Source organism: Plectropomus leopardus, chromosome 15, assembly GCF_026936395.1.
Source record: "Plectropomus leopardus strain MGB_pleo_1.0 chromosome 15, ASM2693639v1, whole genome shotgun sequence".
In the NCBI taxonomy this organism is placed as follows: domain Eukaryota; kingdom Metazoa; phylum Chordata; class Actinopteri; order Perciformes; family Serranidae; genus Plectropomus; species Plectropomus leopardus.
In genome coordinates this window covers 11859392-11876605 of record NC_142190.1, presented here as the reverse complement: position 1 = coordinate 11876605, position 17214 = coordinate 11859392, and the positions used below count along the sequence as shown (strand labels likewise).

Below are 17214 nucleotides of genomic sequence, written 5' to 3'. Positions count from 1 at the left end.
TATAATGTTTTCTTTAGTATATAAACACTCGAAAATAAGAACTGTCATGTTTTTTGTTAAAATAAGCCGTTTATATCCACATAGGAAGCGGCTCATCGTCTACAGAATCTCCCATGTTGCACTGCCATTTTTTTCTACAGCAGCCCAGAATGGACAAACCAAACACCAGCTCTGGATAGGGCCATTTGTGTTTTTTGCATCAGCCACCATATTTTGTTCGTCCCTCTGCAACAAGACAAGCAGCGATAGAAAAACACAGGTTTTAAATGTGAAACTGCTTTAAGGTATATTTGTTTTGGAGAGGACAAGACCTCTGCGGATAATTTGGCTCCTGGTAAAAACCTCCTGAACGTCTGGATCTGAAGTTATCAGAGAAAGACGGTGAGCACAAATCAGAAGGTGCTTGACTAGCAGCCCATCTACAACAAGTCAAACAGGGAAACACTGTTTGAGGAACACAGTCGTACATTACAGTAAACTGAATGGTGTGCTGTTAAAAAGAACAACAAAAAAACACATTCATTTGGGCTCATGAAAAAATCTAAGCTAATTTCTACTATTTTCTGATGTTTTACACACCAAATATTCAGCACTCTGTCTGACAGGCCTAAAGGACACACACCACAGGCTTTAGTGTATGTTAACAGAACGTTTATGTTTTCAACCCAACAAAGCATCTTTAAGTTTGATTCTCCAACTGAAAAAAGTGATGGAGTCAGTTTAGGAAAAAAGAAATTTACATTTATTTTTGGGCAGCACGGTGGCTTTGTGGTTAGCACTGTTGCCTCACAGCAAGAGGGTCCCTGGTTCGAATCCCAGTTGGTACGGGGTTCGGTCCGGGCAGGGGCCCTTCTGTGTGGAGTTTGCATGTTCTCCCCGTGTCCGCGTGGGTTCTCTCCGGGGTCTCCGGCTTCCTCCCACAGTCCAAAGACATGCAGCTCAGGTTAATTGATGACTCTAAAATTGCCCTTAGGTGTGACTGTGAGTGTGTCTGGTTGTTCGTCTATGTGTCGGCCCTGCGATAGTCTGGCAAACTGTCCAGGGTGTACCCCGCCTTCCGCCCGATGACAGCTGGGATTGGCTCCAGCCCCCCTGCGACCCTTACGAGGACAAGCGGTTACAGAAAATGACTGACTGACATTTATTTTTCTCTCATTTGGTGTGATTTGGTTTTATTAAGTCGATTTGGCAGCACTGGTTTCTCCTTTCAGGCTGAGCTGCAGTGTCATGTGTAATGTCGGTTAAATGGCCTTTCTCAAGTTCAAAACAACTGTGTTCACAGACGTCACCTTTGACCTCCAGTGTCACAAGTCTCCTTCTCTCCTTTTGCCAGTGTGGGATGATTTCTTCCTCGACAACTAAAAGCTAATTAGGCTGCTTTGAATCTAATTTTGTGTGTTAATTATTTTGTGAATAATCTATGTTTTAATGCCATTTGTCTTGATGTACATCTTCACTAAATGCACCAAATGTACATCAGTGATCTCTGTGGCTGATATTATCATCTGTTGCCCGGACACAAACAAAACATCTTGTTTGCATTGTATCTGCGACAATAACTCACTTTTACTCGGGCATGTCTGAGTAGCAACTGCCTTGCAGTATTTGAATAGCAAATCCTGACGCGCTGTATTGACTTTCTCTTTGTCACAGCGTGAGGCTGCGGCTGTATTCACAACAACACTCTGTTATCAGTATATACTCTGAATATTTGTTTGATCAGAGTACATTATTAAAAGCAATCGGTCATTTTATTGCATTGCCATCTGTAATCGATTGCCTCTGGATGAGCTCTGAAGGATACTCAGCAAGGTGTTTACAGAAAGCAAAGGGTGTAATTTACATTGGACATGCACCTCTATCGTTTTTCTCATCCAGTTTGATTTATTTCCTAAAGTCTCTTTTAACAGCAGCCTCAGCCTGTCCTACTGCTGAAATCCAAACATGAGGAGCTCTGGGTTGATAAAATGTTAATCTGCGTCGCATTCAGTTGAACGCTCCTAGCTATCAGCTTTGGAGTGCCAACTACGTAAGGGCTTTTATTTCCCTAGGTTTTGCCTTTCAGGCTACATACAGCAAAGCTCTAAAACCCCTGAATCAGTTTTGTAAAATATAGGTAAACTACTGGCAGCATCCTATCGTTATTTTACAATACCGTGAATTACTTCAACATCATATTACAGTTAAATGTATTGCAGTATTTTACAGTAGAATTTGAGGTTTACAGTGTAACACTGTCTCCAAAAAGCATTTGCAGTGTTTTACTGTGTTTTGAAATAACTGTACATTAATGTTAGAATTTGGCTGTATTTTTACAGCAGTGATATTGCCTCCAAAAAGCATCAAGATTTACTGTGTTTTACTGTATTTTTAAAAAGCAAAACTGTTAGAATTTGGTCATATTTTTACTGGAATTTGTTATAGTGCACAGTTTAGATCTGTTCAGTGGTTTCAACAGGATTTGTGCTGCGCTCATTGACGGATTATTTCCAACACTTAGAGGATCAACTGACCTATCAGACCTTAGTATGCAAATAAAAGCTACAAAGTAGTGTTAAAGAAAAATAGCAACAGGAAAGTGGAGTCATGCATGTGTGAGATCAAGCTGTGCACACAGATTTACAAATTATTTCAAGCTGACTTACAGATATGACAACTCTTGTTTCTGAAACTTTCTGAAACCACTACTGGAGGTTATGTTCCTGTTCACTGTATGTTTTTCAGGTTACACAAACACGTTTAACCTATATTAATAGTTAAGTAGAGCTCACAGTCAACAATTATTACAGTCAATCATTAAACTGATTTATTGTATAAGAAATGTGTTTGCCAGCCTCAGCCTGTCTGATATCAAGATTTGCTGCTTTTCTCTTTTTAATATGATTGTAAACTGAATATATTTGGGTTTTGGACTGTTGGCATGATGAGACAAAACATTTAGAGACATTACCTTTGACTCTGGGATACCATTGTCAATATTTTCACAATCACAGCAGCTGTGTAGTTTATTCTGGCGGTTGCTTTGTCGACAAACAGTGATTTCCCTCTCCTTAATCAAAAACACACCAAGCAGTGGCAAAGTGCGGCTCACAGCAATAATGACTTTTCGTTTTTTCTGTGGCTGGGAAGAGTTTTCATCGTTTTCAGGTGGGAAGATTTTTTTTGAAAACAAAGGTCAACATGTCACAGGATTCGCAGGACTGATTGGCTGCGGGTAATCTCAAGGGGTGTAAATCACGGGTTACTAAGTCTACCATGATACGATTTCGATTCGATTTAGGGGCCTGCGATCGATATATATGCTCATTTTACACAGTAGGTTACAGGAGAAGCTGCCACCCCTTTCTTTGCTTTTGGCCAAAAATAAAAACAACATATACATAATTGGAAAGGATTAAAACTGGCTTACTCTGTTTGAAAACCCTTATTGGAAAAAAATCATTTAATTCATAATATGATCTTTTTCCTAAAACTTCAGGGCTGTCTGACTTGAAGACAGACTTCTCCCAACATCTGCAAAATGTGGATTAACAACAAAATCTTTTCACTAAAGTATGAAACTAAATAATAACTGTGGTGGATCATAGACAAAGCGACTGTCTTTTGTAGATCACATTTCCCCCACATACAAGACATGCTAATGTTATGAGCATAAGCCTATGGCATTTTACATTGCAGAAATTAGCTTAGCGGCTAGCGGACTTTTTCTCTACTTATAACTTAACCAACTTACTATTATTTATGCTTAAGTCCCCGCATGTCCCGACAGAACAGCACGGATGACTTTCAGTCTACATGCACGTTTTTTCAGTCAACATTGCTGAAACAGAGCAGCTAACATTAGCAAGAAGTCAGTGAAGAGGCCCAGCAGGTACTTTATGTTTCCTCGGTATGGCTTTGCCGCCTGCTGACTCACAATCTCTCCGAAAACAAATCCCATGGATCTATTATAAAGTTATTATGAGTTATCCTCATCACATGGATATATTATAACGAAATCATCATCTTTCTCTCAGCTGCCCGCCATTACGTCATCATCTGCCGGACGCTGTGTGATGGTGATGCAGAATTTCAAAATAAGGGCGCGTCTGAAAGAGGATGATATGGACTTTGCATTGATGTTAGGTGATTATTGCTCATTTAATCGATATAGCAATGCAGATTGATAGATCCTTACACCCCTAGTAGTCTCTGGGGGCAGACTGCCAAAAGTGAAACTATCAGCTGCTTGGTGTGTTTTTTAGTGTTTAGACACAGTTTTTGGCCTATGAGGCCTGAAATTTGGCCTGAGGTTGCAGCTATTGCAAATTCATGCTTTTTGATTAATAGGTCTGTTGCTTACTCTGTAAAATGTCAGAGATTTGGTAAAAGATGTCACACAAATAAAATCCTCACTTTAGAAAATCTCACACCAGAGGATATTTAACATTTTTGCTTGATAAAATGAATATTAGATTATCAAAAATGTTGATTCTTTTAGTTTTGAGCCACCTACTGGTTTCTGTGAATTACATGAGAATAAAATATACTTGCAGAGACTTGAAACTTGCTTGAGATTGTAATCTAGTATAGTGGGCATCGTGTTGGTTCCTGTTCTTGCAGAATGAACCTGCACTGTAAACTGCATCACTGTGGAGTGTATCACAGGCTTTAAGAGCATTTGAAAGCAGCCTGAGCACTGACGCAGAGAGGACGGGAACTTCCTCTAGTTTTTCTTTGTGCTTTGTTTTGATTGCTCGGGTGACGTTCGTTCTTTGTTTTTTCTCCTGCAGTTTCTCAAGTGGCTGCACCCAAACACCCAAACATGTCCTACCAAACTTGAATATATTTTGTTGACTTTAATTTTATTCCCAAAGACTTAATTCCAACACTAATACCAAGTCTTTACCCCAAAGCATATGATTAACCCTATGGGAACCTTACTGTCCCCTGACAGGAGGTGAGTCCTCACATTATGACTGTGTGATTAAGTTGTTGACCTCTCTCTCTCTCTCTGTCTCCAATGCATCATTTTGTCATATTGATAACTGTAATTTTATTATGTTGATCTGTTTTGTAAACATGGCATCTGTTGCAAGAGAGGGATCTCTCTTTGGTTGCTCTTCCTGAGGTTTCTTCAATTTTTCCCCCATTTAAAGGTTTTTTGGGGGAGTTTTTAGTTATCCACTGTGAGGGTCCAAGGATACAAGGATGCCGTAAAGCCCCCTGTGGCAAATTGTGATTTGTGATATCACACACTATAAATGAAATTGAATTCAATTCAGTAATCCAAACATTGATGCAGTAAATAACAGGATAAAATAAAGGCCTTAGTCAATATTAAATTGTCTTAAATTAATATTTCAGAAGTCTGAAAAATGGGCAGACATGTGAAGTTTTTTTCTCCTTGTATTACATGGTAAAACCTCAAGATATTTGGTAACATCAATTAATTGTTGAATGATTTCATAAATTTCTCCTCTTAAACTAAAATTCATTTCGTTGATCTTCATATAAGACAACCCCTCAAACAATGTAGTTGTCCATTGCAGTGTTTCAGAGAGCACATTGATATATGCCAATTTGATACACAGCGCCCAATGCCCATACCGCTGGCGCATGAGCCGTCACACATAAGTCAAATGTCTGTTGTGCATTTTTTTAAACATCCGTCTTGGACTCGAGTTTTGAACCCAAACTGTTTGTTTTTGCAGGAGGTGGCGGGAACAGAAAAGGAAAAAGCAAGAAATGGAAGCAGCTGCTGCAGTTTCCCCACATAAGTTTGTGCGAAGAGCTGCGACAAAGCACAGGTAAGATAACGTTGTGATGTCCTTTTGTCTTTGTGGTCTTTTATGTTTCAAGTTATTCTAAAGCCTTTGAAATGGATTCAAATATCTTGTATCTTGTACGACTTGGTTGTCGCTCTATCTAAGCATCTTTTTTTGCTAAAAAAGTCCTGTGTAGCTAACACCAGACCTTGATATTGGCATGTTGGCTATTTTGTGGGTTGTGCAGATCAGTTCAAGTCAACTTGCTCCTTGAGCTGGAAATCAGACTGTTGTAACTATCACTGGGTATCGTTTAAATAATTATGATACCACTGTCGATACCAATACTACATACAACATGTTTTTGACCATAACTTAAGAACTTCAGATTTCCACCTTAATTGTATAGATCTTCGTTGTGTGAAGCGTCCACGTTTTCACAGACATTGGATGCAAAAACTGTAAGTGCAACTGGACTGGTGCACAGAGGCGTACATCCCCATGACGGTTTATCTAGTTTGTTGCTGTCATCTTACATACACAGAAATAGACATACAGATAAAAACAAGGACAGCAAAGCTGCAAAATATTTAACATAAATATTTAAGTGCTCAACCTGTGCATAGAGATGATCTTAACATGTTAGAAAAACAGTGTCTATTTAAACGATAGAATATGTAATTTAAAGGAACAATAGATGTTAAGTGTTAGAGGGTTATTGTTTGGGAAATGCTCCTGACACTGTGTGACAACTGTGCAACACTTAAGACAGATTAGTTAGTTATTTTTGGATACACAGATATACTGAAACTTGATCAAGTCATATTGTAATGTTTCAGTGTTTATTAATGTACAGATTAAGTTTCACAGAGTTTATATGATCAATGTTGATTTTTCATTTCCTCTGTGTATTTGCAGTGGCCCAATAATAGTCTACTGTACAAAAATAGACATCCATATGTTAGATATCCACGCTCCCAAGCAGCAGATCTCAGGTTACTCATAAAAAATGAAGAAATGGATGGTAAACTCTTTGTCCCTGTCATAAAAATGACTTAATTAATACATGTGGAGCTCATTAACCGTATCAGGAAATCTGCTCTTTGGCCAAAGACACTGAATGCAAGTACTTGGATAAAATGTTGTCCATAAAGAAGTAATTCCATTACGTGACTCCCTATAAAACCACAAATTTTGACATTGTCCCAAAGCTCAGTTTCCACGTAAGAGCAGAATGAAGCAGAAAACATGGGGAATATGTGCACCCCCTCAAAAATGATGTACAGCACAATTTAGTGCAATAAACTTATTGAATATAAGTTTTAAAATGTTCCAATAACTTAATGAATAATAATACATTTTGAAGCTGGTTGGTGATCTTTTTGACTTCAGGTTCGGATTTGACTAATATTGTGCTTCTTTTGTCATCGGCTGATTGAGGCGGATGTAGTAGTGTAACCATGCATTGATCTGGATTCATTTCGATTCGATTCAGTGATCGACAGTACAATGTCATTCATGCAAAGTGAACACATCAATACATATCATCATCATTAAGATGTGCCTTTATTTTGAAATTTGCATGGCACCGGTGTCACCTCCTTACTTACAGAGCTAGCACTAGGCAGACAACAGCAGCCAAACAACCAAGAAAAAGACAATGAGGATATTTATCATCTCAAATAGATCTCAGGTCGCTGAATTGAATCAAATTGAAATCATATTATGGCAGACTTTGTAGTATCAGCAAATATCGTATTGTTGTCCAACAAATCGATATAACATTGTTTTCTAATAAAACTTGTGATTTACATCTGGAGGCGGATGATGACTGTTGTGTTTTGTAATCCCAAGACTTCCTGTCCAACACATGGACAGAACAGATAGAGTGTTCTTGTAACTTCTGTTTTTATTTTCCCTTTTCACTTTTTTTCTTTAGTTTCCGTTTTACGCAAGGATATTCTCAAGACACTCAGCTGCTTTGTCACAAGCATTCAATGACTACCAGTCAGCTCATACTCAATTTCAGCTGTCACGCTTTGATACTACGCTCAAAGACAGGCAGCTAAAATCTGTCCTAACTTGACTACTTTCACACAAAGCAGATGGCTCATCCAGTTTAGAGATGTCAAGTGAATGAGGGCTGCAAAAAACAACTGAACTTGCTCAAGTGGTAACGCAGAGGAAACTGTGGCCTGCACGGAAAGAGGAAGCAGACTGGTGTTTTTGCAGTTTCAACCAGCAGTATGGTTGCTGTGACAGGTCAGAGACGGAGCCCAGAGTGAATGATAGCAGGCCAGACAGAAGAACGCAGATAGACAGGAGAGGATGTGCTTGGGCGATGAAAAAAAATTGCTGGTGTAGCAGCTGAAAAAAGATCTCACCTGTGGTGTGTCTTAAGACCTCAATATGAACTTAGAAAAAAGAATGTGAAATACAAAAGAAACTATTCATGTTATTATTTACGTCTTTTCTACACTGCCAGATTAATTTTCAATATATGATACATACTGTATATAAACCTGTATATGATTGCATTTAAGTTTTAGTCAGTTTTAAACGTCTTTTTTAGTGATCAGGCCACCAGGATTGTTATGAGCAAAAGCTTTCTTAACTGCAAATTCAACAAGTTCTAATGAGTTTCATTTCATGTTCATGTCTTTCAGAGGTTTGATAATTTACCCAAACCAAGATTAACTCGCTGTGTGCAAAAATGTGGTTTGTTTAGCTTTGTTTTCATGATTAGTGAAAGCCATTTATCAAGCATTCCTATGTCCCCAAGGTTAGGTGTTTTCCAGATTTATATGTCACATAATGGGAACATGACAAATGGCCCTATGTTCTTCTGGTCCTAAGTTCCTCAGCTCTGTATAGAACAAAATGGGAACCTGAGAAAGACGTTTAGGATAGGTGACTGAAATCATGACTAAGAGTGATGAAATTGTACTGGTACAGGTCTTTGGTAAAGTATACTTTCTCTTTATGTTTGTGTCAATTTGCATTTTGTATTTAAATCCATCTATGGCTCTTTGTCTTATATGTGTTATGTGATAATATGTGTTATAAGACTAAACCAAAGCTATTTTAGGGTCCAAAAATTAAAAAAAAAAACAAATTGAACTGGGAAACATAGGGTCTTTAGAACATAGGCAATTTCCCCTTGAGACCAACAAACAAAACAAGTTATTTTTAGAGAGCCATCGCTCTGTTTCCAACGGTCGATTGTGCCACCAAAACTGGATAATTTTTAGCAAAACCTGATGTTTTCCTAACCACAACCAAGTGGTTTTGTTCATAAACAAATGTTAGAGCTCCATGGTTTGCAGAAACATATAATGCCAACATTTACTTTGCCTTTTGAGTTGCAGACCCTGGCATATAAGACATTGATTTTTATGAGATGAAAAGGGCTTATATTACAGGTTTTACTCAGCTGTTGTGATATTTCTGCAGTTTTGTAGGTTTTGTGTGAAACTTTGGGAATTGGCTGTTCAAAAACAACTGCTGTTTTTCTGTCTTTGCTTTGTGTTATTTTTTATCTTTGTGCAGCTCAGCAGATTGAGTATTGCGATGCTATATACCAGTGAAGATATAAAGCACTGATAAAGCTGCAGTGTGGGATTGTGATAAATCTCACCGCAGCCAGGAAGTGAATAAGACACTTCAGAATGTGTGCAGCAGAAGTATAAGAAACGTAAACTGTGTTGGGGAAGCAGTGTGGGCTCATTTTCAGAATATAATGCTGTTGCTTTGGTTTGATTGGTGGAGATGGTGGTGGACGATCTCTCAATCATCCAAACCTCCTCCAGTCCTGCAGATCAGTTATGAAGTTTTTCCTCACATCAAACCTCTCTCTATGAGATTAAGAGTTTATATAAGTGATGGGGTCAGTCAGGACTTGAATGAACTATTTCAATCAAGATAAATTAAATCGATTTTTTTATAAAGCCAATGCTAGTACCAAGAACTGCGATTCACACTTATCTAAAATCTCTCTTACCTCGCCTGAAGCGATGAGAACAGTTCTGGTGATATAACCTTGCCAGCTACATACAACTACTCCTTTGTTTCTTTTTTAATGTGTCAACCTCTGTCTGTGTCTTTGTTTCTATATTTAAGATCAAACTTCACAACTGTGATTTTAACTTATCTTTTTAATGTATAAATATAGTCAGCATCTCCTATTGAAAGCATACAGCTGCTCTTTGTTTCAGTTATTTTCTATAGTCCCATGATGAGATGAAAATCAATGACTTAACAATGCACTATTTGATTTTAGTGGTCAAAAGTCAAGGTCACTTTGACCTCAACAATATGTTTTTGGCCATCTCAAAACATCTCAACACAACTCAAAAATTCATATGCATATTATGAAACAATTTCTCACAAATATCTAATAGGATACACTGATGAAATGATGGAATTTTATATCCAAAAGGTCAAAGGTCATGTTTAATGTGATATCATAATTCTCTGCAAAAACAATTTTCTGGCCATTACTCAACATCATAACTCAGGAACAGAAGGGGAGACATTTAGTTGGGTACTGAATTAATTCTGACACTAATTTTGTCACCTTGAATCTGTGAAGATCTTCTGTGCTGCAGGTTGAAGATTTGTGTGAAGCATCCATGTTTTAGAATAAGTTGCTTTTTGCAACAACTTCCATATTTGAAGCATTGTCAGCTGTCATGGCTACGTATGACTCCAGACAGACATGTATTTAAACTGCAACTTTACTGGTCCGTGGAGGCATACAACTGTGAAACATAAATTATAGCTTTTTTCATGTAGAAACAAAATACACAACATGCCCCAAAGTAAGATGATACTGTCCCACACTTAACTGTTCTTTTGCTTTGTTTTTTTTTTATTCCTGTAGACCACAAACATAGTTACATGTAGAAATAATCATAATTTAATGCTCAAAATAGCTCAGAGAAATTGTTGTCACACACTTTTTTCATATCTTTCAGCCTTTTGTTTGTGTGTTGGTGTTCTGTTGTGAACCGACCAAGTGGTCTGACCTCCCCTGAAGGTTAACTATAGCAACATGTGATGTCAGTGTGATGTGAAATATTACCACTGATGTTTACAGCAAAGTTCCCATCCGTTGGCAGCAGTGTTTGTGTTTAAAGGAGCTGCATGCAGCCTGTTCATAGTATACATCCATACATGGCACCCAGACCATGCAGAGTAAACACACAGGCCACATTGTTAGGAAGACATCCATTAAAGAAGAAGCACAGAGGCCCGGCTGATGGTGACCAGTGATAAAACTCATGCTGCCTGAAGGCGCAGTGTGGCGACAGACAGGCGGGTTAGGATCAAAACTGGGAACCACAAGGATGACTTTATGTACAGTGTGTTTGTTTGGGCTTCTACATCAGTTAGTTCTGTGAAATAAGAATATTACAGTTTTAATTTTACACTGCAGGAACTTGCAAATTGCACCATCACACACTGTGGCCCCAAAGAGACTTTTCCCCCTTGACTTACACCGAGAAAAAAGACGTCTGTAAATCAGTGGATGCATTTTTTAAACTGTTACAACCCCTGTGAAATGACATATTGTTGGGATTTAGTACATTCAGTCTGATAAAATTTAAAAGTATTGAAGAGCCACATAATTGAATAGTTTTATCACCAGTCAACTTCACAGAACACCAAACCACAAGTAGCCAACTACAGGCCACACAGTGCAGAATCAGTGCCGATCATCTGGGTAATTTTATATGTGACACTTGAACCATTTGGGCTTCATGAGTCACTGAGTACCTTTAGTAGGAATGAATGAGGCCTGCCCCCAAAGCTGCATCCAGGTGTCTTTATACATCCATGACTGTGAGTGTGTAAGGACGCTGAGAATAGCACTGTATTTATCTAAATGCACTGTTAGCATTTAAAATATTTTACCCAGCATACAGAGAACCCCAGTAATGAGTCCTTAAACCAGGAAATTCATTAGCATTCAGCACCTCCAGTTTCCTTGTCTCAAAGTCAGTAGGTTTTTTTGAATAGGCTTTTGGTTAGAAGCCTTAAATAAGGTCTGAGGTTAACACTATCTTAAGAGACTTAAGATTGTTTTTTTTCTCCATCTATGTCAGTAAATAGCCCATGGATGTCTTGCATTAGTTGAGTTTTAATTCTCTGTTTCCATCTCTGCACATCTCATTTCCAACATGTTTTCATATCACACAGTCATGCAACAGCAGGTGCCAACAAACCAAATTATCAGTTTGTGTTGTCAAGTTATTTTGTGCTTGAGTTAAGTTTTCACAGGTAGCCAAAATGACCTGGCCCAGCATCGGCCCAAACTAAGCATGCTTGAAGAAATAAGTCAGGCCACATTTGGTTGCCTGAAGAATTTGGAGGAACGATGCCCCAGAATTGGGCCAAATAAAGTGGCTTGATTCCAGCTGCCGATATGCCATCACTGGTTTAATAGGATGGCAGTAGAGTCATTTTCACAGCTCTTCAGATGTGGTGCAAATGGAAATAAGAGCATGAAAAGAAACTTTTGCATCCTGATTCCATTTCTGATTTAATTCCAGAGATTATTTGGCCAAACAGGGTAATAATAGTCCCTTCTGGTGCTAAAATATCCTGTATGCTAAATGAAGTGTGGCTGAAGCAGTGCGTGCTCATGTGATGAACATCAGATGTTGTTTTTCTTCCGGAAACCTCAGCCGAGCCTCCCTCTCCTGAAAGGTGCTATGCAAATAAGCTTTGATTTGACTGAGTTCAGTCAAACATGCTGTCTCACATACTGTGTAACACAAAGAGGCAGGAAGTTCAGCATGTAGCTGCACAAAACCACAAATGTTATGAAAAGCTAATGTCCCAGTTAGAGGAGACAAAATATAAATGTTAGGAAAAGGAAAGTAAAAGGTGAGGATCAGAGAGAGAAATGGAAATAAGACAACTGATAAGATGAACAAAGAATAGAGCTCAGTAATTATTCAGCTCTGAAAATCCTTGTCAGTTTTTTATGAAACCAGAAGAAAGAGGTGAGTGGGAGGGAGTCTCGAGAAAGACATTCAGGAAACTGTCAACTTCCTTATTTGTCAGAAACAGGTTGTTCTCTTTTCTTTTCGTATTGTCTCCTTCTGTCTCCTCTTTTATAGTATATATAGTATATATTATTATAATGTATATATATATATATATATATATATATATATATATATATATATATATATATATATGTATATATATATATATATATATGTATATATATATATATGTATATATATATATATATATATATATATATATCACACAGCCAATATGCAGCATGTGTCCTGTATTTATGTGGCACTTTTTTGCATTGTTCAGATGCATTTCTGCTAATTTTTTGGTCTAAAATTGTAAATGCATTATTGAAGTGTTGGTTCACCCAGTTTGATAAACTCTTCACTATGACATAAAAAACATTGTTTGCAGAACATTCAACACCAAACATTGAGTGCAGACTTCCATGTGAGTCTTCTGCTCAGTCTGTTTCTGCTGTGTTTACTCATTCTCTGTCTGAGAATTTGCAGAAGTACAATACAAGTCATTTTTAAGTGGACGCGGCAGATTGGTCAGCTGCTGCAGACACAGTGGGAAAAGAGCGTGTGATGTCTGAATGACTGCTGGAGGATTCTTTGGAGCGAAAACAGCTGTCTAACTTTGTAAGATGCTCCAAGACAATCTGACAATATCATCAGTCCTCAGTGAAAGTAACAAGCACAAATGACATGTCCCGGTCACACTCACTGAGTTCAGTGATTTTGGTGATGATATTGCATCAATGCCACATCAATGTCACACTTGTTGAAGGAAGTGGAAGTTTGGTGTTTATGTCACATATTCTCAAAATGCACTTTTGTTTGTAACAACACATCAGGTATCTAATGGTTTGCTGCTGTTAACTTTCTCTCCTGGTGGTTTTGCTGCTATTGTCCTGCTCTTTGAGAGACACGTGCAGGAAATTCAGAGCACATGTGCTTGTTCTCTGTACAAATAGCGAATGAAAGCACCTTGGGTCCTGATAGATGCTGGCTCCTCTCCTCCTCCTCCTCCTCCTCCTCCTCTTAGATGCTCTGGGCCCTTTATCGACAGACCATTAGAGAAACTCGATCTTACGGTAAACATACAGGTCGACGCTGGCTTTAAAGTCCAGCTGCAGAAAGCTTTTTTGTAAGCAGCTCTGTGCAAGAATGTTTACATCAGGCTTGGGTGATATGACAAGATTATCGTTCAAAATGATATTGGTTTGCCACAATAGTGGTCATCACGTGTTCACGATAACAGTCACATGTTCAGATATGCAACACGTGTTATGAATTTGCATAATGTTCTGCCTCTCTCTTTTTCCCTTGCCTTCTGTATGGTTCATCCATAAATATAGAAGTACAAAAGAAAATGGTGATTGTTGTTAGTTCTTTTTGGGGCCAAAAGGTGTGTCACACTGACTGGTTTGGCAGCTCTTTTTTGGCCTGTTTGTGTACCTACTTTCTGCATCAAACAGAGAAATCCAATCGTACACCAATCCAAGGTTCTCTCTTTCACTAAACAAAGACTTACGTCAGCTTAACTGCCTTAACTCATCATAAAACACATGTCATTCTCATGAAAACTGCCTCACTCAGTTAGTCTTCTTAGTCCTTAAGTTAGTAAATCCATGGTTTCAGCAAACACGAACTTTGGTTTGGATAAAATGTACCCTTTATTCACTAAGCAAGATGTGAAATCATACTGATTTGCACACCATTTATATCTGTGTTCTCTGCCTCCACCAATCAGCAGCTTTTATTTGTTCCTCGGAGGCAGCGACAGTAACATCAAATTATGTTTTAAACAAATATGCAATCAATGGCAGCAAAACAAACAGGGAAAATTTGGGTTCTGTTGATATTTTAAAAGTAAGTGATAGCTTATTTGAAAATGTACATCTCCACTGCTTGTTTGGTCATCACTGCAAAACCTCACCTCAGTGACTTTCTGGAGGTTGGTTTGTTTATATGACATAACTGTTTATTTCTTAGTCAAAAAAGTAGGAGAGACCAGCCTTTTTTTGGCCGTGCTTAATTTTGGGAATGTATTATATATGAATGCAGCCCCCCAGTGTTTGCATGCTCTGGACTCTGTGTGTGGTGCAATGATCACAGCATGCCCTTGTGAAAAATAGAGCTTATAATCTATACATTGGGGCTACTTTGTTGTGGGTATATGCTTCCCCATACCAGATCTGTTTATATTTATGTGTGCTATGTGGCTCTCTTCTCAGCTTTTATTTTTTTTAATCATATCTAATTTTTTTTCTCTAAAAGGTATATCAAAAGGAAAGGAATTTCAATATCACCAACCTAGTTAACATACATCTTCATTCTGCATTCGACAGCACTGAGCAACTTCAATGCTGGGGAAACTAATCTCTTCGCTGATACATATGTTGCAATTTCTTGTGTTGAGTTGAACTCAAGGCTGACATTTAAATGACTGTAAAATCACAGATGTGCGGATTGATCATCGTCATCAGAGCAGCAGCAATTCTGGTTTGGATTCAGGTGATTCAGGGAAAAAATAACTAGATATCCATAAAACTATATTTAGTTGCAAAGTTGAAGGGTTTTAGACATGTAGCCTTCTTAAATGACCACTCTTACAACTGCCTTTCTATAGCTTTGTCACCTTGTAGTTGGTTGTGTACAACAACATCAAAAAGTCCCTTCAAAAGGGTTTCCAGCCATGTTAGTGGCTTCTGTGAGATTATTCTTAGTCACAACAGCTCCTTTAGTCAAATGCTAAAGTCATTAATATTCTTCCACTGGGAAACACTAATGTCTGTACGAAGTTACATGGTGATCCATCTAAGAGCTGTTAAGACATTGTGGACCAACATGATGGACCGAATGACTAACCCTGGAGCTGCGCCGCTAGCAGAATCCACTGAAAAGAGTCAGCTTGTTTACTTCTGTCTTCTTCCCCCGAATATTCTATGAAGAGATAAGAGGCAAAGTGCCAAGACCTCAATCCAGTTTCAAACTGGTGCCATCATAAATTCACTGCAGGGACCTTGAGGCCTGCAGGAGGCCTGACAGAGGCCTCTTTGTGTGAGCTCTCTGTGTGATGATGTACAGCATGTTCTGTACAGTCCTGGAGCTCCTTTCATGTACATCACACCTCCACTGATCTATTGAGAAAGTCCACTGATCCACAACCACATAATGAAAAGTTCCCAGAACAGGGGGATGTTAGATTTCGCGCATGAGTAGCCAGAGTGGGATTGGCCAAGTAGCTTCATGAACTGTAATGAAGCTAATTTTTCAGAGGAGAATAATGGGTTCAGGTTTAATGTAAACAAGGCACTATAGACCGTTACTTAAAAATGTTAATTATTAAGTCTTAAAGTCATAGAACAACCTGATGAGTTTCTTGTTGTTGCCTTTTTTTTGTTCATCTTTGCCTTTGACTTCTGTCTTCTGTTTTTTTCTCAGCAGTTTTCTTCATTGTTCTTTTTGCCTTCGGCTCTCATTTACTTCACTTTGCAGCAGGACAGGAAGTATGTTAGGGCAGAGAAAATACATAATTAGAGTAGAACAGAAGACAACAGAGAGGATGTATCAGCGTAGCAGAGAAAAAGAGAACGGTGGAGCAGAAAAACCTCCTAAAGTGGGTTCAAACAGAGCATCAGTTACCATCAGTCACTGTGTCATTGATGGGAAATGACTCAGCAAAGTGACAAGAAAACATCAAATTTGCAACAATTGAAGGTGCACTCCACCCGAGTCGTGCTCAATTACTGAAGCAAGCAGGGAGGATGGGAAGAAAAGATGCTATTGGTTGCATGTAGAACTGCAATGATTGTTAAATTAATCGATTAGTTGTCAACTATTGACAACTATTTTGTAGCTTCCGATGCATGCTGCTACTACCTGCTTGCTCCCTTTTCTAAAGTCACCACTTCATCGTGAACACAGCAAATTAAAAAGAAAATCAGAAAATACAGGCAGAGGTCAGAGTCTCTGCAGAAAAAAGCACCGCAGCACACCTTTACTGGGTCATAATTGAGGGATGACATTTGTAGGAGTCTATATATTGTTTTTGAGGAAAATCCTGCATAGTCTACATTTAGGCCATGCTTGTGGAACATTTTTTAATGTTAACACATCTATCCACTGGTTCCGGCTGTGTTACGGCTCAGTCACAACTCATGCTTTCAATGTCCACTGGAAACATTTCAGGGACAGCATTCATGTTTATTTTATCTGACAGTGTCCTGATCATAGAATAATGATTTCTTTCAATTTCTTTTCTGCAGCCCAGCAGCTTGGGAAACAGGTGTTCATAGACTGGAGTCAAATTTCATCCACATTACTGTTGTAATGACAAAAGAGACAGAGATTTATTTTTTTTAAAGAGAAAACGGAATTGAATGTTAGTGTGAGTGTGTTAAAACACAGATAGCTGGAGAATGAAC

The 17214-nt window shown here is 38.4% G+C and overlaps 1 protein-coding gene across 1 annotated transcript in view; it reads left to right on the top strand.

Annotated features, from left to right (window-relative positions):
* The window catches only part of grk6 (G protein-coupled receptor kinase 6), a 49158-nt gene that overhangs the window by 4677 nt on the left and 27267 nt on the right, over positions 1-17214 (top strand). The window contains exon 2 of the mRNA XM_042498605.2: positions 5694-5789. Coding sequence (XP_042354539.1) covers positions 5694-5789 — 96 coding nt within the window. The remainder of the gene's footprint in view (positions 1-5693; positions 5790-17214) is intronic.